At 42.4% G+C, this 23008-nt stretch overlaps 1 protein-coding gene across 1 annotated transcript in view; it reads left to right on the top strand.

Annotated features, from left to right (window-relative positions):
• cacna2d2a (calcium channel, voltage-dependent, alpha 2/delta subunit 2a) overlaps positions 1 to 23008 on the top strand; it is a 668643-nt gene that overhangs the window by 468599 nt on the left and 177036 nt on the right. Inside the window, exons 7-9 of the mRNA XM_048606749.1 lie at positions 4921 to 5052; positions 5928 to 5985; positions 19746 to 19796. Coding sequence (XP_048462706.1) covers positions 4921 to 5052; positions 5928 to 5985; positions 19746 to 19796 — 241 coding nt within the window. The remainder of the gene's footprint in view (positions 1 to 4920; positions 5053 to 5927; positions 5986 to 19745; positions 19797 to 23008) is intronic.

The raw sequence follows: 23008 nt of genomic DNA, 5'->3' as shown, positions 1-23008 counted from the left end.
CTCCTTTTAGAAGTCAATGCACTCCTACTTCTTCACACCATCCTATTTTCTGTCCCCACATGTTGGGTCATAGCTATAACATTTTCTCAAGAACTAGCCTTGGTGATTTTAATCACAAATTCACACTGGCTCTTCAGCCTAGAGGTGGTAATGAGCATACCTCGTAGTGATTAGAGGATCGTAGGGCTGTTCTTTCATCAGAGACAGAGGACCAATGGCAGTTTAGCTTTATGGTCACCAGCCTCAGGTGAGGTTGAGAAGGAGCATCCTCATGATAACCTCAGCTGATACGGGAATTGAACCCACCCTGTTGACATCACTCAGCCATCCAGCTAGTTGGACTAACTGACTCCCTTGAGTGTATAGATATAAGAGATAAAGATTAATGAAGTCAAATGTCAGTCCCGTTCAGCCAGAAGTGGCCCTAGAAACAGTGGATGCATTGCATCATCTTTCAAGATACTGTAGACTGTGGAAAAGCTTTTTTCGATTAGAGGGTAGGTAATTTAACTCCACTATTTAAAAACGAAGTTGAGAGAAAACCATGAATTATTGACCAGTTAACCTGAACATTGGTAGTTCGGAAAATGCAAGCGCCAATTATAAAAGGTTCAAGAACAGAGTACTTGCAAAACTGTAACAGAAATGGACAGAGTCAGCAAGGATGTATGATTATTCTTGACAATCAGTGGAATTTTTCGAGGTTTTGACCTGTAGAGTTGATAAGGGGGAACCAGTGGATGTGGATTACTTGGACTTTCAGAAGGCTTTCCGTAACATCCCACATAATAATTACTGTGTAAAATTAAAGCACATGGAACTTTGGATAGAAAACTGGTTGGCAGACAGGAAACAAAGAGTTGGAATAAACGATTGCCAGCAAGTGACTAGTGGGGTTCTGCAAGAATCAGAGTTTAGACCCTAGCTATTCACATTATGTATTAAGGAATGAACTAAATAACTCCAAATTTGTAAAGAACATAAAGCTGGATGGGAGGGTGAATTGCGAGAAGATGCAGAAATGCTTCAGTCCGATTTGGACAAGTTGTGTGAATGGGCAGATTGCATGGTAGATGTACTATAAATGTGAGGTTATCCACTTTTGTAGAGAAAACAAGAAGGCAGATTAATATCTGAATGGCGATAGACTGGGAAAGCGGAAAGTGCATTGAGACCTGGCTGTCCTTGTACACTAGTTCCTGGCAGCAGGCAGTCAAGAACGCAAATCGTGTGTTGGCCTTCTTAGTGAGAGGATTCGAGTACAGGAGCAGGGATATCTTGCTGTTAATTATACAGGACCTTGGTGAGACTAATCCTGGGGCACTGTGCGCAGTTTTGGTCTCCTTATCTGAGGAAGGATGTTCTGGCTATGGTGGAAGGGCAGCAAAGGTTTCTATGATCTTGGCTGTTGTAGGTCACAATACTTTGTATTATAATGTTGCTGCATTCAGTGTGTCTTGGAATCAACTCTCAAGACATGAAACTATCAAAATGAAGTTGAGTGAGTTGGCAAACTCACGGCACATGTAACATAATGTTAAATGTGAAATTATACACTTTAGTGTGAAAAAAGGGCAAAAGACAGTCATTTTCAAATAGTGATATATTGGGAAATGTGGTTGTACAATGAAATCTGGGTGTCTTGCACACCAGTTAATGAAAGCAGTGCAACAAACAATCAGGAAGGTACAAGGTATATTGACTTTCATTGCAGGAGTATTAACATTCAGAAATTAGGAATGCTGTACTGCAATCATTCAGGGCCTTGGCGATCCCTCAACTGGAGTTTTGTGTGCAGCTTTGGTCCACCTAACTAATGGAAGATATACTTCCACAGATGGAATGCAACAGATGCTCATGAAGCAGTCAAGATAAGGAGCAGAGAAAGTAAAAGTATGGCATTCAGATAGAGGATCAACCGTGATCACATTGAATGACGCAGATGGCTCAAAGGGCCAAATCGCCTATTCCTGCTCCTAGTTTCTATATTTCAGTTTCTATATCAGGCAAGGATTGGTGCTGGGTCTGCTCCTTTTTGTCATTTATATAAATAATTTGGATGTGAATATAGGTGGAATGGTTAGTAAGTTTGCAGATGACACCAAAATTGGTGATGTAGTAGACAATGAAGAAGGTTATCTCAGAGTATAATGAGACCTTGAATAGATGGGCCAATGGGCCAAGAAGTGGCAGAGGGAGTTTAATTTAGACAAATGTGAGCTGTTGCATTTTGGTAATTCAAATCAGGGTAGGACTTATACAGTTAACGGATTAGCCCTGGAGAGTATTGCCAAACAAAGAGACCTGAGATGCAGGTGCGTGATTCCTTGAAAGTGGAGTCACAGGTACGCAGGGCATTGAGTATAGGAGTTGGTATGTCATGTTGCAGGACATAGCTGAAGCCATTTTTAAAATACTGTGTTCAATTCTGGTCACCTTGCTATAGGAAAGATGTTGTTAAACTTGAAAGGTTAAGTAAATATTTACAAGGATACTGCCAGGATTAGATTGTTTGAGCTATAGGGAGATGCTGAAAAGGCTGGGACTTCTTTCCCTGGAGCGGCAGAGGCTGAGGGGTGATCTTATAGAGATTTATAAAATCATGAGGGGCATGGATAGAATGAATACCCAAGGTCTTTCTCCCAGAGTACAGGAGTCTAAAATGAGAGGGTATAGGCTTAAGGTGAGAGGTGAAAGATTTAAAAGGGAACTTAGGGGCAACTTATTCACGCGGAGGTGCATGTATGGAATGAGCTGCCAGAGGAAGTAGTCACGCAGGTACAGTTACAACATTTAGAAGGCATCTAGATGGATATATGAATAGCAAGGGTTTAGAGAGAGATATGAACCAAATGCTGGCAAATGGAATAAATCAGTTTAGGATATCTGGTCAGCACAGACAAGCTGGACCGAAGAGTCTGTTTCCATGCTGTATAACTCTATGACTATGTCACTGAATCCTGGGAATGCAGATCTGACGTGTGATGAGAGAGTGGGTTGTTTGGAAGTATATTCATTGGAGTTTAGAAGAATGAAGGGGACATCACATAGAAACCTATAAAATTCTAACAGAACTAGATAGGTAATGCAGGAAGAATGTTCCTGATGACCAGGGAATCCAGAACCAAGCATCATAGTCTAAGGATTTAAGGTAGACTGTTTAGAACTGAGATGGGGAGAAATTTCTTCACCCAGAGCGTTGTAAGCCTGTGGAAGTCTCTGCCACAGGAAGGAGTTGAGGCCAAAACATTACATTTTTTTCAAGAAGGCTTTTGATATAGTTCTTAGGGGTAAAGGGATTGAAAGGTATGGGGAGAAAGCGGGAACATGTACTGAGCTGAGTGATCAGCAATGATCATATTGAATGGCGGAGTAAGCTGAAAGGGCCAAAAGGCCTACTTCTCCTGTTTTCTATCTTTCACTGGAAACATTCACCCTTTGATCTCAAAAAGATCCATTCCGGGATATTTCCATAGTTTGGGCAGAGGTGAAGTTGCCATCAGCGAATCCCATTCCTCCTGCTTATGGAGAGAGCATGTGATGAAATTGACTAACAACCCTTCTGTGATGGGATTCACTATCATTAAGGATAGCGATGTTCATAAAGCCTCTTCTTAGCATTACTTCTTTAATTGTCCACCACTGTTCATGGTTAGGTACGGAAACTGTAGAGTTGTCAGTTGATCTGTTGGTTATGGGATCACTTGACACTGCTGACAGCTTGCCGTTTCTGGTTTCTGGCATGCATCTTGTCTTGTGGTTTTTAGGCAGGCCTGGTACTATTCCTGGCATACTGTGTTCTGCTTATACTCTTTGGACCTTATGTTGATGATCATGGTAAAATAAGGCAAAGCCAAATGATGAAGTTGCATATTTTGGTAGAGTACAATTCAGCTTCTGATTGCGCTATGTGCCTCATGGATGTGCAGTTTAAGCTGCTAAATCTATGCCAAAGCTAGCCCATTTAAAATACTAGTAATATCACAAAAATATGAAGACAGGCATTCATGTGCATGAGGACTGTGTGGTGCTCCCTCCTACCAGTACTGTCATACATCTGTAACAGTTAGAATGTTGATGACAATGTCATGTAGGTTTTCTCTACATGTTGGTTCTTGCACACCTGTTGCAGGCCCAGTCCAGCAGTTATGTCCTCCAAGACCAGGCTAGCTCTGTTATTGATAGTGCTACTGAGCCACTTGATAACCGTCAGTGAAGTACCCATCTAGAATAAATACTTTGCTTCTTCCGAGTGGTATTCAATATGGAACTTCAGGGAGTGCAGTCAGTGGTAATCAGTAGGAGGTTTCCTTGTCTAGGAGCCTTCATGTGGCCCAAATTCAATGGTAAGGACTTTGAGGGCTGGCCCCTCCTGACTGTATACAATAGTCTTTGGTGGGGTTTTGTCTTAATCTAGTACTTTTATGGTCACTGTTACTGAGATTAGCTTTCTAGTTACAGATTTTATTCAATTGGTTGAATTTCAGTTGTCCCATGCTATGGTGGAATTTCAACTTGCATCTCTGAATCATTAGCCATGGCCTCTGAATTATTTATCTCATAACTTAACCATTTTGCAACTATAACCAGTTCTTAAATGACAGCTGTTGCATGTCATTGCACAAAGCCATCTGGACAGCATTTTCTGTAATAGTAAGTAATTTCTCTGGCATGTGCCCTGATCATAAAGAATGTTTAGAGTCTTTTTCAACTCAAGAAATACATATACCACATATCAATGAGATCTTTATTCCACAATTACTACTTATGATTGTTTGCAGAACTTTAAAAAAATGTTTCTTTTTGGAAAGGATGGCCTTCATTATTTTGGTGGTTGATGACAGGAATAAGAAAAATCCAAATGTCTCATCTTATTTAAGCTGCATCATGTTTGCAATGTCTTTTTTTGTATGTTTTCAGCAACTGTTATCCTTAATGAGCTGAACTGGACAGCTGCGCTGGAGGATGTTTTCAAACGTAACCGAGAAGAGGACCCTTCACTGCTCTGGCAGGTCTTTGGTAGTGCCACGGGTGTGACCAGATATTACCCAGGTATATCAGTGATATCGGACCATGGAATGAAGCCCATGTAAAATTCAGACAGGAACTCCGCACTTACAGATTCAGTATCTCTTAGCCTGCTCTATAAGCTGGGACTCTAAACAGTTATGCAATGGACAACGCTTACATAAACACGATCAGAAGTACAGTACATATCACTTTGGCGTTCTTCTTGTTGAATCAGGGGATGGTATGTTCAAGCCCATGTTGGAAAAAGTTTTTTTTTCGCATTTGGAAATGAAATGTGAGCTCAGTGAAACAGAAAAGCTGGCATCTGCTCCCAGCTCTCACCAAGGGAGGTTCTGTCATGGGAATAAAGCACTTGTTATTTAATACAAGCTATGGCTGATCCAATGATGTTTGATGCTAGCACTTGAGATCCTTCTGGTCATCCCTCAAAGCATAGAGTACATACGCACAAAGTACAAGGATCAGTACATGAAGTCTCTAACAGGGGGAACCAATTGTTCTGTGGTTACTACACTGATCTGGCTGAACATGAGACTCTGCTGCTGTCACTACTTGTCATGGATAAATTGCAAGGATGTTCAGGTTGATAATCAACCTCTTTGACCACATCAGGAACATACTTTCCACCACCATTCAATCCTAAAAGGGGACTCAAACTCAGAGCTCCTGGCTCAGAGTTAAGATGCTATCTGCAGCACCACACAACAATCAGAGGTTCCAACTTTGCTACACTGAAAGTTCATCGAAAGAATACAAAGCTTAATCTGCAGACGTTCACACCTTCATTAAAATATGTGGAATTAAATCCATGTCTCAATTGAAATTTTCTTATTCAGATTTCATCACAGAATTACTTACTTTGCTAACTCTTTGTAACCTTTTTGTGTTCTTTATAGCAACTCCTTGGGGCCTTCCCAATAAGATTGATCTGTATGATGTACGACGGAGACCCTGGTGAGTGGGGGGTTAATGGGAATGGCATGCTGCAAAATCATACTCTGTTAATGTTCAAGACTTCAAGAAAATGATAATGACGTGTGTAATGGAGAATTAATTTAAAACATATCAATAATCTCCTTCCTCTGCTAAACATTACTCGTATATCTTCTAAAGATTTGTTGAAATGTGTTTGCTGATTAGATCAGTGCCAATTACCAGATCAGTCAAATCTCTATTCATTAGCGATGAGCTAGTTAACAGTAATGAGTCAAAGGACAGGGGAATATCGAAATGTGGGAACACAGGTTTGCTCATCCGTTTGCAGATAAACACAGACATGACTTGTTGGGGCAAACTAAATATCTCTGAGAGGATTCAAGGAGGGATCAGTCGGTGTTTGGTATCTTGGTTATGGCAGATAATTAATCAATTTTCATGAAGAATGCCAAAAGAAAGTCTTCACAATTTCCCAAGCACTACACCAAAACCCTCAAGAATGAAGAAAGCCATTCAGCCCTCCTGAAGTGTTCTACCTAGATTCATTCCATGTTCGCCACTGATTCATGGAGTTGTTCCTTCAATCATTCCATCCTCCATTCACTCCTAGTGTTAATCACTATTTTCTGTTTGAAGATGGAATTCTTGATATCAATACGAAAGTTGGCTTTTACCAGTCTCAACCTCTGCCCTCTAGTTCTCCTGCTGCAGCTGAATTCAAAAGACTGCCCTGGGCTTACTGTTTCAATTCCTTTTGATGTCTTGTACATCACTAAGATTATCTCTTTGGTACCAGGCTGAAAAGTCCAAGGACCTTTAGTTTTTTTTTCTCTCAAAGTTCAAAGCCCAATATTCAGGATCAACATCAGTCATCTTCTCTATATTGTCTCCAACACTTAATTATCTTGTTTGCCAGTGATTAGAACTAGACACAGTACCCAAGGTACACTGAACTCTGATCAGAGTTATGTGTGATTTACTCATCATTTCTTCTCCCTGGTTATGTTATTTAACATACCATTGGTTTTTTTGATTTTTCCAAAATCCTGAAACTCAAGAGTAAGTGTGGAAAAATTAAGGATATTAAAGAGAATGCAGATTGATGGTTGAGGAGTGGTACCACTGTGGGAGGCCCGAGGGTCATTGATATGAATGTGGGTGAGACATAAGTGAGGGCTAGGCAAAAGTGTTAAACTGAAGTCCAAGGGTGATGAAAGGAAGCCTTGGTAATAATTGAATGAAGGTGCATAGTCGTAGGAATAACAGCAAAATGGACTATGTTTTAAATGGTAAAAAATTGCAGCTCGCTGCTGTTCAGAAGGACTTGGGTGTCCTTGTTCCTGAATCGCTTAAAGTAGGATTGCAGGTGCAGCAGGTAATTAAAAAGGCAAATGGAATTTTGTCTGCCATTGCTAGAGGGATGGAGTTTAAAAACAGGAAGGCTATGCTGCCGCTGTGTAGGGTCCTGGTGAGGCCATACCTGGAGTACTGTGTGCAGTTTTGGTCTCCTTACTTGAGAAGAGATATACTGGCACTGGAGCGGGTGCAGAGGAGATTCACTCGGTTGATTCCAGAGTTGAGAGGGTTGGATTATGAGGAGAGACTGAGTAGACTGGGATTATACTCATTGGAATTCAGAAGAATGAGGGGAGATCTTATAGAAACATATAAGATTATGAAGGGAATAGATAAGGTGGAGGCATGGAGGTTGTTTCCACTAGCAGGTGAAACTAGGACTAGGGGGCATCGCCTCAAAATAAAGGGAAGCAGATGTAGGACTGAGGTCAAGAGGATCTTCTTCACCCAAAGGGTTGTGAATCTGTGGAATTCCCTGCCCAGTGAAGCGGTTGAAGCTACCTCGCTGAATGTTTTTAAGGCAAGGCTAGATAAATGTTTGAACAGTAAAGGAATTAAGGGTTATGGTGAGTGGGCAGGTAAGTGGAGCTGAGTCTCAAAAAGATCAGCCATGATCTTATTGAATGGCGGGGCAGACTCGAGGGGCCAGATGGCCTTCTCCTGCTCCTAGTTCTTATGTTCTTATGGTTTCAATTTCCAGCATCACTGGACCTGGCTGCATCATCAAGAAACGATCGTAGTAATCATCTTTCAAGATAGTTTTCATCACAGTGGAGGAGAGAGAGAGAGAAGACATGGCATTCCCAATGCTAGATTTAGGACCTTGCATTGTGAAAGAAATATTCAGGACAGGAGAGAGGAGGGGCACAAAGAAGATGCCACCAAATCGTTCCATGCAATGTGTTAGGATCACCTCTGCCAGAAATGTTGATGGGTCAAGTCAACTGAGTGATTCTGCAGCTGCAGAGGAATAAGATATGGGGGGCCCAGAGCCAGGCTGGACAGTGGCCAGAACATCAACAAGAAGCAACAGCAGAGGGTCAAAAAGTGCAGGATGCTGGCAACCAGGAGCTAGTGCAACATCAAGCACAATCGAAATACTGCAGGCGATGCAGCTGCAGGCATGTATTGGAGAAGCATTGTCCAAGGAAGCTGAGGATGTCATGTGATACTGTCACTCCCCAGTGCCAGCTCTTCCAGGCTTACCTATGTCCATGAAAATGGGGAGGCAGTCCAATACGAGTAGTGCTGTTAGTTCACTGCAGCTTTGAACTGCTTCGCCAATGCCTCTTTCCAAGCTTCCAATTTGTTTAAATTCCAATTAGTTAGATTCAAAACAGCCTGAGAGAACCAGGCAGATGAGATTCACCACCAGTGCAGGATTTCCAGAGCTGCAAGGGGAATGTGACTACACGTCCTTGTGAGCTCCCTGAGATCAGTTAGCAGCATTCATTAACTGAGAACCTTCACTCTTTGAATGTATAGCTTGGCTGTGATGAACGGAAACAAACCCTTCACGCTATCCGGGAAGTTCTCATTATTCATAGATCCTTACTACCTCATGGGTGCCAAAAGTGTTTGCTCTCCCTCACCAACTGCAAGGATTTGGTTTACTGAGGACAGGGGATACCCACCAAAGCCTGACTAATGACTTCAATGTGGTACCCACAAAATGCAGTTGCGGAGAAGTACAATGCCACTCATTCCTCAGTAAGTGCCACAGTCAAGCACACCATTGGACTGCCGAAGATGACGTTCTGCTTATGATGCTTGGACCACTCGGGCAGAGAGCTGCAGTACTCAGTTGAGAGGGTCTCCAGGATTTCTATGGTCAACTTCAATCACTAAAACGTGGAGGAATTTGCAGAGTGGGTTTGTTGTGTTCCCTTTTAGGAGATTCCTTCGCACTTGATACAAACGCAATACGCCAACTTCTGTGAAAAGCCACAGTTTATTTAAGCAAGTACAAGCTTTGGAGGATCACTTAACAGTCTTCGCAGGGCTTGCGGAGCCATGTCAAGCGATGCTCCCCATAAGGGAACCGTCCTCCCTTTATATAGGTTTTTACAGCACAGTCAGACATGCATACAAGATACAATTTTTTTCTCCCCCATAGTCACGTAACTTAATCATCTAACAGTAAAACAAAGGTTAGCTGCCCAAAAACAATGTGTAAGACGAGGTAGTTCCTTATCCTTTTAGCCTTAATTCAACACTTACAGAGAGCAGAGTATAATTAGATTACCATCTTTTGTCTGCGAGATCTTTTTAGCCTTAGTTCAACATTTACAGAGAGCAGAGTATAATTAGATTACCCCATTTTGTCTGCGAGACAGGGGCGCCCACGAAGCACCTAATTTCTTATATGTCAGCAGAACAGATATTAACCCTTTAACATTTCAGGTTATGGAGGAACCAGCTGTCACCTCTGAAAAAAGGAAGGGAAGGCGATGCTGCTGCTATGGGAGTTTTTGGATGCAATGGCAGATTCCAGAGCAATGGCATGACATAGCTGACTGCCTTATTGTAACCAGCTTCTGAGTGGACGGAAGCACTGCAGTATCTCAACAGCATTAAAGGTTATCACCCTAAGGGAGACAATGGCCTTCTGGTATTATCACTAGGCAATTAATCCAGGGAACCGGATAATGTTCTGGGAAATGGGATTCGAATCCTGCCATTGCAGATGGTGAAATTTGAATTCAATAAAAACCTGTAATTAAGAGTCAAATGATGATAAATAAAAACCGAAAGAACTGCTGATGATGTAAAGCAGAAACAAAAACAGAAATTGCTGGTAAAGCTCAGAAGGTCTAGCAGCATCTGTGGAAAGAAATTAGAGTTAACGTTTTGGGTCAAGTGACCATTCCTCAGAACATTAGTATGTTGATCCTGTGTGTAGGGAAACCTGAAATATTGTGCATCCTACTGGTGTGAAAAGTACTGCTCAGACAAAATTGCGATGTCAGTGCCAGCCAGTTCAGAACACTGTCTGTACGGCACCACCTCTTCCTGCTACCACTAACACAGTACTGCAATCCTTGGCACAAGCATATGCATGTTGTATTCAAAGCTACATTCACTTGTAATTTGGGAGGGAGTCACACATGTCTCAGTGACACATTCACAAATGGTGCCAATACCTTGTAAGGAACTCTATGTTGACTCGCCAGAAAGAATGCAGTGACTTTGGCTACAAACACTGCTCAGGCATATTCCTCAGTCTGATGATAATTGAACACTAACTGCTGGGTTGCCAGCTGTGTTCCAAGTCCCCCAACTTTACAAATGATGCCCCATGTTTAAATGAATTCACATTATGTGAGTCAAAGATGCCACTTCTGACTACGTGACGATAAATGTTGCATCCCATATACTGCTAAACTTAACTGAAAATCAAATGCAATGCCCTTAAACAACCATTGCAGCAACTAACAACAAAATGAAATATAACATAAAAATAAAATGAAATTGAACACATATTTACAAGTGTTTCATCTGTACTTTAAAGAGATATCTGTGACACCCTTCGCATCTTTATAACTTCTTAAATGTTTCTTGCCACTGTGCTTAGGTGCAACCTGATATCCACTGCTTAAGTGGAGGCAGCCTGCTGGCTCCTGTGCTCTGTTGACAATGATGACTTTTGTGGATGTCCTCTGGTGGTCCAGTCCTAGGTGCTCCAGCTTGTTGAGGATTCTTTGCAAAAGTAAATGTGCAGCCTCCTCAGCCAGAGGCAATGTGGTCACAATGAGAGGTGGACAGTAGGGCGCTCTGGAGTCCCCTGGAATTTTGTCCAGGTGGTGCCTTGCTGGTGCTTCTCTTTGATGGGTGTGCAATGTTATCCCCTAATTTCTTGGGAGAAAGGCTACCCAATGGGAGGTTGATGTTCTGCATCACCTTTCTTCCTAACCACAGTTGCATTGTACCCATGGTGAGCACAGTGAGTGCAGGTCCAAGCACATATCCAGCATTCCAAAGTGATCATCACCCTTTCCCTGGAAGAAGCCAAGCACACGCATGCTGGAGCCATGACAGCAGTCAGAATGTGAACAGGCTCATTCACCTTTCTCTCAAGTTGGTATGTGGCCTCTAGCATCCCTGCTATCCAAGTAAATGTCTCTGTACTGGTGAGGCTTTCAGGGAAGTGCAGTGGTGGTATGTCTTCTCCTGTTTCTTTGTCATCATCCTCAGAGGTAGTGCTCAAATTGGAGCTGGAGTTGGAACTAAGGGAAGGCCGTCTCTTCCACTTGCTTCAAGGACAAGCTGTGACTTCTGTACAGGTTGCCTTGATTAGATCTTAGAGCTTCCTGCTGTCAACTCTGAGATATAGGACCTGCCTCTTTACCTGGAAGACTGTTAGGAATACCCACATGGGAGACTCTGCTGAACCATGGGATTACTTGTCTGCTCTGAGTTATGAGTGATGTTGGGTGCAACAGTAAGATTTCCAGATGAGTGTCAGTGCCTCTAGACCAGGTGATGCTCTGGGCTTGCAGAGAATGAAAACCTTTCCAAATGCCCTTTAAATATGGTGACGAACTTTTAACATCACAAGGTAATGATGGGGGTGTTGACTTATTGCCTGCCCCGTCCACATGATTCACTGCGCTCCTCAATTATGCATCTCTAATTGGCTGGCCACTGTGTGGTAAGTGAACTGCCACACAGTTTTAGAACCACTCCCTTCCAGTCCCGTCACTTCTCTTACCACTACCAGAAGATACTGCCAGAGTGATGACATCGTTATCAAAACTGAGGAAAGTTAGAAACATAGCATATTTGAGCAAGTGGATGCAAGCATGACCCTGAGCTTCTGTTTGGCTTGTTCACACTCTGTCCTTGGCCTGCTGCAGTGTTCAAGCGAAGCTCAATGCAAACTCAAGGAACAGCGCTTCTACTTTCAAATGGGCCTCTTACAGCATTTTGGACTCAAAACTGGGCTCAATAAGTTTTTGTTTGTAACCTCTGCCCTGTCTTGTGTTGTGTCATCCTATTGGTTTGGTGTTTTGTGTCACTTTGCTCTGATTGCCTTGAGCAGCAGCTTCTCAGGACCTGCCATTCACATTAACACAAGTAGATAAATGCTGTAGATTCTCAGATTCTGAAGTAAAAACAGAAATTGCAAGCTGTACTCAGTAGGATTAGCGGCATCTATTTAAAGAGAAAGAGAGCTAATGGCTCCCCGCTGATGAAAGACCACAACCACAAAGGTTTCTGTCTCCAGAGACATTGAACTGCTGAAAGTTTCCAGATCTTTCTGTTTTTATTCCTGCCATTCGTAGTTTCTCAAGAAGCATCTTTTGTTTCTTTGTCCTGTTAGCACTCTGTTTGTCTTTACACCATTACATTTATTCTCACCTGCCCTCTTCAGGCTTTCCCTTTTGTTTGTTTTCCTTTCCTCTGCCCTTTCCCTTGCTCGGCAACAATCACATTTCTGTCTTTTCCCACACGTTTGAAACTTTAACTCGGTTTCTCTCTTCAGAGGAGTCCCATCCTTTTAAGGTGGTGGGAAAGAATGAGTTAACTTAGGGGCAGGTGAGGTCTCATCAGATCTTTAGACACTGCAGTCTTCTGTGTGAGCATTCTCCAACCATTTCACCATTGAAGGTCTGCAAGGCTCTCCCTGAAATCTAGGCTGGACAGACATTAACAGAAAAAGTATACTTGGAATGTGCTCTGTATGCATACTGACACAGCAAGAGAAAATTTAGCCTGATGTAGTTTGACGTGAAGAGGAGTACTGTGTACAATAGTCTATATGGAGCTTAGAAGAAACAAAACAAGATGGTTTGGATAAAATTGAATCAGAGATAGTAGGAACTGCAGATGCTGGAGAATCCGAGTCAACAAGGTGCAGGGCTGGATGAACACAGCAGGCCACACTCCCCTCCAGCCCCACCATACCCGGCACTTTTCCCTACAACCGCAGGAAATGCTACACCTGCCCCCATACCTCCTCCCTCACCCCCATCCCAGGCCCCAAGAAGACTTTCCACATCAAGCAGATGTTCACCTGCACATCTGCCAATGTGGTATACTGCATCCGCTGTACCCGGTGTGGCTTCCTCTACATCGGGGAAACCAAGCGGAGGCTCGGGGACCACTTTGCAGAACACCTACGCTCGGTTCGCAATAAACAACTGCACCTCCCAGTCGTGAACCATTTCAACTCCCCCTCCCACTCCTCAGACGACATGTCCATCCTGGGCCTCCTGCAGTGCCACAACGATGCCACCCGAAGGTTGCAGGAACAGCAACTCATATTCCGCTTGGGAACCCTGCAGCCCTGCAGCCCAATGGTATCAATGTGGATTTCACAAGCTTCAAAATCTCCCCTCCCCCTACCGCATCCCAAAACCAGTCCAGCTCGTCCCCGCCTCCCTAACCTGTTCTTCCTCCCACCTATCCCCTCCTCCCACTTCAAGCCGCACCCCCATCTCCTACCTACTAACCTCATCCCGCCCCCTTGACCTGTCCGTCCTCCCTGGACTGACCTATCCCCTCCCTAACTCCCCACCTACACTCACCTTTACTGGCTCCATCCCCGCCTCTTCGACCTGTTTGTTTCTTCTCCACCTATCCTCTCCTATATCCATCTTCTATCCACCTCCCACTCTCTCCCTGTTTATTTCAGAACCCCCTTCCCCTCCCCCTTTTCTGATGAAGGGTCTAGGCCTGAAACGTCAGCCTTTCTGCTCCTATGATGCTGCTTGGCCTGCTGTGTTCATCCAGCCCTGCACCTTGTTGTCTTGGTTTGGATAAATGTGGGCCATCATTAAAGAGTGTTCTAGGAAGCTTGAATACCAGCAAACTGAGGGGTTCCACTTTCCCTTGCTTCCTATTCAGGAATGTGAGAGATGTAAGAGGGACTTTGTTACATTTTCCAATACTGGACAGACATCACAGATTTGTTATGGTTCAAAAGGAAGTCATTCAATAATGATGTGTGCACCGGCTCTCTGAGCATCTTGACTTAGTATAAATATCCTGTCTTTTCTCCAGAACCTGCACACTTGTTTCTATTCAAATCATCCAGTGGCTTTGAACCCACCACATTTTCAGGCAGTTCGTTCCAAACCTGATCTACTCACTTTTTTCTGACCTTGCATTTACTTCTTACGTAAAACATGTTAAAACTGTGCCCCCAGTTCTCAATCACTTTACACGTGGGAGCAGTTTCTCCCGATCCATTCTGTCCAGACTTCTCATAATTATGAAATCTTGTTTCAAATCTCCTCTCAGCTTTCTCATTTTAAAAGAAGACTGTCCCAATCTCCCCAAGTTAACCTCATAGTGAAGTTTTACATTCCAGGAAACATTTCCCCAAATCTCTTCTGTACTCTTTCCATTGAATTCACATCCTTCCTATAGTGCAGAGCCCAGAACTGTCCATAATACTCCAGCTGAGGTCTAACCAGTGTCCTGTATAGGTTCAGCATAACCCCTTGCTCTTGTCCTCTATGCCCCCAATAATAAAGGCTAGAATACTGTTTGCTTTATTAACAGCTCTCCGTCTCCCTGTCTTGCACCAATGCACACTGTTTAGAACAGTACCCTCTATTTTGTTTTGCCTTTCTATGTTCTTTGAGCCAAAGTGGATCACCTCAAACTTCTCTGCATTAAACTTCATCTGCCCCCATCCACCTGATTCAGCAATGTGTCAATGTCCTTTTGAAGTTCTACACCATCCTGTCCACAGTGCATAATTCTCCAGATTTTGTGTCATCCACAAACTTTGAAATTGACCCCTGCACACCCAGATTTGTTTCATTAATGTGTATCTGGAAAATCAATGGTCCTAATTCTGCCTTGGGGATTTCCAACAAACCTTCCTCCAACATGAAAAGTATCCATTGACCATTATTGTCTGTTTCTTACCCCTCAGCCAATTTATATCAGCACTCCTACTGACCCATGTGTTATAACCTTCCTGACAGGTCTGTTGCGTAGCACTATATTAGACACCTTCTGGATGTCAATGTACACCACGTCGACTGCTTTGCCTTCATCACCTCCCCCCCCCCCCCCCCCCCCCCCTTCAAAAAACTCCAGCAAGTTTGTTTCTCTTAACAAATGTGACTCTTCTGACTCTCCTCAATTAACCCAGATATTTCCATGTGACTATTAATTCTAACCTGAGTAACTCTTTCTAGTCATTTTCCAATCACTAAAATGAAACTGACTGGTCTGTAATTGCTGGCCCAACCTTTACAACTGTTTTTGAATAAGGCCCTAATGTGTTCAGTTCTCCAGTCCTCTACACCATGCCTGAATTCAGGGAAGATTGAAAGATAATTGGGCAGTGCCTTTGCAATTTCCACTCTCACTTCCTCCAGGCATGCATCTTTCCTCCACATGCAAAGCCCCATTTTGGAGCCTAATTGACCAAACGTTGATCCTGTATTTTTGATGCTGAATGGAGAATAGTCAAACCCATGTGACATTAACGCTGCATCCAGTCAGTCACCGAAAACTTTGTTTTCCTGCATTGTTTTAAAAAGGTCTGATTGTGAAAGAATGTAAAAGTGCCCATCTTTTGTTGGAAAGCTTTATTTTCCTGCGGATCAGGTTAATCAAAAGGCATTAAAACTTCAAAAAGCAATGAATAATATTAAACATGTCACTCTGCACCCAGCAAGCTGTTATCTGCAGCAGAATGGTTTCTATGCTGTTGGAAATTCTGACAGTGCCCTGAGGAGAAGTCAGTATTATGTTTTCTTGCGATCTTATCATAAGCATTTCAAGAGGTCGGAGTCATAGTGAGGGCTCAGCATCAGTGCACTTGGCCTTCACATTACCAGAGACAAGTGAATCAACTTGGTTAACCATGGAGGTACTGCCAAGTTAATGTGGAGCCATGCAGTGTTATCATAGGCCCAGCGGTATCCTGTGTTCATAGTGTTAAAGCTTTATTTCTTCTCCCAGATCTTCATAAATTTATTCTTACCAGAAGCCTTAAGGCACTCCTTCCTGCTGCAATATATAAGAAGTGATTTTGCAAGCTTCTGCTTTCAGGGTGGAGTGGGGATAGTGAGTGGCCTTAACACTACAGAGCTGATTCTTTTTTTTAATTCGCTCATGGGATATAGGCATTTCTGGCTAGGCCAACATTTATTGTCCATCCCTAATTGCCCAGTGTGCAGTTAAGAGTCAACCAAATTGCTGTGGGTCTGGAGTCACAAGTAGGCCAGACCAGGTAAGGGTGACAGTTTCGTTTGCCAAAGGACATTAATGAACCAGATGGGATTCAACGATGTTGCACACCCAGGCAGGGTTGCGGTCGTGGGCAGCCTCTCAAAATTACCTTGACAAGCATAAGGTGGTCAGGATCATGCTTGCTCCAGTACGTAGCCAAGGGGAAAGAAGTTATTTGCAAGCAAACGTGAAAAAGCATTGTGGCGGCAATCACAATGCCCTCAATGACATTTTGCATTTATATAGACTGTTCATGATATTTTACAGTTCACAAGACTATCATCAAATAAAATCCAGCGCACAGAGCCCTGCAGAGATAATGGATCTAATTTCTGTTCACAGGGCGGGGTCATTAGGAGTCAGAATACTTCCCAGATTGGATAGAATAGATGAAATTGGGTCCAATGCCTCCGGACCCATGTTGGAGGCTCTTGAGTGCTGACACAGTCTGTTTAAAAAGCTGACATCGTTCTCTGAGATGTCATTCCAGTTGTTTTGTTGAGGTTTATGCAAGTCAGTAAAGTAAGCAGCTTGTAAGACCTTGGTTTCTTTTTAAGTTGGAACAATAGAAGCAGCCTGGATGGGTGTGGCCAGGTCTTATGGACCATGATTCTAGTTTTTCTTTCAGTTTCAGCTTTAGCTTTAAGCAATTGCTGTTGGCATCTCAACAGGGCAGAAGCTGCTGGAGTGTTGAAGATGTAGAAGCTATCTTTTCCCTCTCTTGGTTACAGCTAACAGCTGATGTTTCGCTCTGCTGCTGGGTTACCTTTGACACAGATCTGTTTTTCTCAATTTGCCTTTTTGCCAAGGATGTTACTATATTGGAACAATTAATTATAATAGTTACTGTATGTAATATTCTGTTAAGTGTTCCAATAGAATTAAGTTAATCTAAGTTCTTCTTTCTTTTGTTGTATTTTAACTATAGTGTTGAAATAAATTGTGTTTTGCTTAACGTCGAGTAGTTTGACCAGTCGAATTGCATCTGGAACATAGCACATTACATTTGCCTTTAAAATAAGAAAAAGATAGGGTCTAGGCTACCTTCTTAAAATATTTTGAAGAGGTCTGGTCTGGTCCATAACACTATACAAACATACATACACACTATATATATATTTATAACTTTTATAGTAAATATCTCAAATATGTGTAAAAGGTTTATAATCAATGTGATGTATGTCATTTTTACCAATAGAAAAGTTCCTCTAATAATCCTCTCCAAATCTGGGAATTAGTTAGCTGAGACTTATTTTGTTAACAACAGTCACATGAACCTAGGGTTATGAACAGAGGGGTAGAATCTTACAGGGAGCTGAAAATGGTGGGCTCTGGCAATATTTATGGCATTATTAAACAGGAGCTCTAGCGAGGCTGATCTCAATGTTAGGACCATATTGTTCTACCTTTCAGAGTTTGGCGAGTTTGGCAAGAGTTTTCTAATCAACCTGTTCAAAGATATTATTGCATACTTCAGGAGTAGGTAGGACCTGAACTCAGACCTCCTGGCTCAGAGGTAGGGACACAAGAGCCCTCTTGCTCTGTCATCTTGCTTTTCACAACTGTTGTGGTGAGTTTCTGGCTGAGCAGCAATGAATTGCCATTTAAGAGTAATTATTCTTTGTTAAATGCCTTGTTCGGGGCCCAATCTGTATAATTTATATTCAGCTTTCTATCTTGCCAAACTCACCAAAAGAAGATTAAAAACCAAGAAAACGTTCTACAGAAACCAAAATCTGGTGGATTCAGCGACCATTTGCATCAAATGATCTCCATGTTTGACATTGGACACAAATATCTCAGGGCTCAGTCTCTGGCCACACATACACATCCACAGACATTGGGATCCAGTATGTGCCTAGCTATAAGGGCCCTCATGGCACTTCTCTGATCCAATTACTGGACACTTCTGCAATTCAATACTGCACTTTGGTCTGCACCAGTAACTCTCATTGTAATGGTGCAGCGAGGACACTGTGCTCAGGGACATACACTCAGCTTGTGGACTGGAAAAGGCTAGGTCTCAGGCTCTTCGCTCACTGTTACAGCACTCACTCACTTTGACCCAATCTGGTTGCTCATAGTACACCTTGGTTTGCTTTTTTGTGCTTTACAGCCTCAGCCAGAGAAGCAAAGTTAATATTACTTCTGTCTTGCCTTGTCATTTAGCACACGCACAAAGGAAGAAGCTTGACATGGTTGTCAGATAGTCTCAATCAGGTTGAGAGAAAAGTCTTCACTCAAGCCCCATCCAGTAAATCAACAGCAGTCAAGGCATTTTTGATTAGGCCAGTCAACCACTTGGGGTCCGGATCAAGATGCTCTCCATAGAAGGGTTGTGGAGGTGAATGTTGAGCAACCCACCATCCATCTTAACTCTGTCTGCTCTACTGGGGGCTGCTTTCCTCCTAAAATGAAAAGAACCAGGTATTAAAGGAGATGAAAGTGGGTGGCATAGCTGTTACTTTTGGTGCAGGCAGGGAGGTGTCCCGAGTGAGTGACTGGGCAGCACAGAGGGCATGTAGAGTTGTCGTGTGAGCATTGAATGTGTACTGCAGACTCCGGGTTTCAGCACAGAATGTCTACCGCAGACTCAGGGTTTGAGCACAGAATGTCTACAGCAGACTCAGGGGTGTGAGCACAGAATATACACCGCAGACTCGGTGTGAGTGCAGAGTGTGTACTGCAGACCTAGGGGTGTGAGTGCACACTGTGTCTCACAAACCCAGGGGTATGAGCACAGAATGTGTGCTGCTGACTCAGGGGTGTGAGTGCAGAGTGCGCCCTATAGACCTAGGGGTGTGAGCTCAGTGTGTGTACCTTAGATCCAAGGGTGTGAGTACCGTTTGTGTATCACGGACCCAGGGGTGTGAATACAAAGTCTGCTAATGTTAGTGATCAGGACATGCACACAGCAGATTGTCTCGTTTACTGCAAAATGCTCATAATGGGACTGTATATTTAATTGATCTTGATGTTTCATATGTGGTATGAAAGCAGATGCTGTAACTGTTCCTGATAATGATGCAGCATTCACAGACTCCATTTTAGAAAGATAAATTATTATTCAACTCCTCAGTGCAGTAGCTAAATCTATTTTTCAAAGTAATTGGTTTCCTAACAGAACTATTGACTGCAAGATGCCTCACATAATTTGCACTGACCTTGTCGAACTGAAGCTTTTGGGGACTAACCAGCCTTTTACTGACTTCATTTCTTTGTAGGTATATTCAAGGTGCCTCGTCCCCCAAGGACATGATGATTATAGTAGATGTGTAAGTACTCATTGGATTAACCCACACCTTCTGTTGAATGGTCATACTCAACTTGAAAATTGTAAACTGTGTTTCCCTCTCCACAGTTTCTGGCATACTTGTGAGTATTTCCATCCCTTGCTGTTTTTTTTTCAGATTTCTGACATCCACACAGTTTTTTTTTCCTTTTTAACATAGCTGGACGCATTGCCTTTCCCTGACTGTGAGCCAGCATCCATTGGCTCAGCGTGTGCATACTTTGTACGCAACATTATGTTGCCATTGATTTCACATTGAATTGTAATATCTGATACATTAATGGACACTACAATTAGCCATCTAAACCAGAAGAGTGTGGGGAATAGAACTGTGAGACTAGAGATGTAGTGGGGCCACGTCTGATTTTAAGCTGCAAAATGGACACAGTTATTGTTTGGTGGAAGGGGATGTGTGTGTTTGTTTTACACACCAGATGGGTACTGTCTGCATTATTCACAAAGGCAGAAATTTTTTTCCATTGATTTCTGTCTCTCTTGAGAGCTTCTTTTCATAGTCCATTTTTGTAGCTCTTAATATCTGCTTTGTCACAGTTTCTTGTTCTTTGTATCTCTCATAATTACTGGAGGTTCTTCAAATATTAACATTTTTGAATGCTTTCCGTCTTAGTTTTATATTGTCCCTCACCACTTTTAGTCATCGTAGTGATCTTTTTTGGCAAGTACAACTCTTGCCCTTAGAGGTATACACTCGTTCTTTATTACATTCAGTTTTGTTTTAAACACTTGCATTGCTTTTCAGGTTGTTTTACTCATAAATATATTTGTTCAGTTTACAGTGGACAGTGTCTCATTCTTTTGAAGTTAGATTCCCTTTCAGATGTAATATTGAACTTAATTTTGTTATGAGCACTATGAGGTAAATATTCACGCACCATTAGGATGTAAATCAAATCTCGTTAATCAAATCTGGTTAATCACTCAGTGCTAAATCCAATATGATGTCACCTAGTTGGTTCAAGAACAAGTTGCTTTAGAAAACTATCCTAGACGTAGAAATTCACTACCTTTCTGAATCTTGCTTGTCTGCTTATCCCACTGTGTCTTTACTACATGCTTAACCTCAGCACTTATGCAAACTGCCAATTTACAGCCACTCCCAGAGTACGTATACACAGTTCTCAGTACAATATTAAATTCTTTTCTATTTCTTAATTCTACCCATAAAATCTCTATTGCATGCTCACCTCTCATATATCTTTTCTCATCATTTAAGTTGATATCATCCTTAATCATTAAAACTGTTATCACCGCTGTCCCTGGAGTGATGTGTGGGAGCATTTTAATGAAAGCAATCACAATACCGTACATTTAAGTTTATTATGGAAAAAGAGAAAGTCGGTCTGGAAAAAAGGGTTTTGGATTGGAGTAAAGGAGATTTTGTTAAAATAAGGCAGGAACCGGCAAACATAGACTGGGTACAGCTACTTGAGGATAAATTACAGCAGAACAGTGAGAGGAATTTAGAAAGATACTGGGGAGAGTACAAGCTCAACGTGTTCCCTTTAGAGTGAAATGTAAGAGCAACAAGCCCAGAGAACCCTGGATGTTGCGGAATATTCAGGACTGGATAAAAAGGAGTAGAGAGATGTATATCAGGCGCAAAGGGAACAAAAGAACAAAGGCCCGAAGGAATATAGAAAGTGCAGGGGGATCTTGAAAGCAATTAAGAGAGCAGAGAGGGGGTATGAGAAAATGCTGGTGGACAAGATTGGAGATAATTCCAAGATATTCTACAAATATATCAAGGGGAAGAGAATAATCATGGAAAGAGTAGGACCCATCAGGACCACGGAGGAATTCTGTGAGTGAAGATGGAGGACATTGGTAGAATGTTCAATTAGTACTTCACATTTATCTTTACAGGGGAGGAGGATGCAAATACAGAATTTGACAAGATGGACTGTGAGGTTCGTAAGCAGTTTGATATAGGGAGTGAGGAAATGATGGAGGTTTTATCAAGTTTAAAAGTGGACAAATCCCCGCATCCAGATGAGTTGTATCCCAGACTGCTGTGGAAGATGAGGGAGGAAATTACAGAGTCCCTGACTCGAATTTTTAAGTCATCTTTAGCCAGAGGGGAGGTGCCAGAGAACTGGAAGACAACTAATTTGGTTCTACTTTACAAGAATAGTGTGTAAGATAAATTAGGGAATTTTGAGTCCAACATCAGTAGAAGAGAAACTCTTAAAGAAAATAGGGAAGGGGAAAATTAATCTCCATTTAAAGACGCAATGTTTGTTCACGCATAGTTAGCATGACTTTGACAGAGGGAGGTCATGTCTAACCAATCTGGTTGAATTTTTTGAGGAGGTGATCATGTGTGGAGATGAGGTAAGGCATTTGATGTCACTTATATGGATTTCAGCAAGATCTTTGACAAGGTCCGACATGAGAAACTGATAAGGAACATAAATATTCATGGGATCGTGGGTAACTTGGCAAACTGGATCAAAATTGACATAGTAGCAAGAGACAGAGGATAGTGGTAGACGGCTGTTGGTGTGACCAGAGTCCATTGTGCAGTGGTGGACCACAGGGGTCAGTGCTGTGTTCCTTGTTGATCGTGATATATATAAACAATGTAGGTAAGAATGTGGAAGTAAGTTTGTAGATGATACAAAGATTGGCTGGATGGTTGACAGTGAGGAGGATGGTGTTAGATTATACAAGGATACAGACAGATTGGTTAGATGGACAGATCAGTTGCAGGTGGAATTTAACCCTGATAAATATGAGGAGTCACACTTTAGAAGAAGTAGATGAGGAAGTACTCAATGAATGGCAGAACACTAGGAAGCTCAGAGGAATCTTGTGCTTGTGAACACATCCTTGAAGGACAAATTAGTAGGGTAGTTAAGAAGGCATGCAGGATATTTGCCTGTATCAGTGGTGGCATAGATTATAAGAGCAGTGGGATCATGTTGGAATGATGGAATACTGTGTGCAGTTCTGGTCACCACAGGAAGGATAGGATTGCACTGGAGGGGGTAGACAGTAGATTTACAAGGATGTTGCCTGGGATAGAGCATTTCAGTGATGAAGAGAGGCTGCATAAGCTTGAGTTGTTTTCTTTAGAGCAGTGAAGGTTGAGGAGGAATGAGAGGTATAAGATCGAGGGACATAGACAGAAAGCAGCTGTTTCCCTACTTGAAGGTTCAGTAACAAAGGGACATA

The sequence above is a fragment of the Rhincodon typus genome, chromosome 16, assembly GCF_021869965.1.
Source record: "Rhincodon typus isolate 14 chromosome 16, sRhiTyp1.1, whole genome shotgun sequence".
Classification (NCBI taxonomy): Eukaryota; Metazoa; Chordata; class Chondrichthyes; order Orectolobiformes; family Rhincodontidae; genus Rhincodon; species Rhincodon typus.
This window is presented reverse-complemented; position numbering and strand designations above follow the sequence as displayed.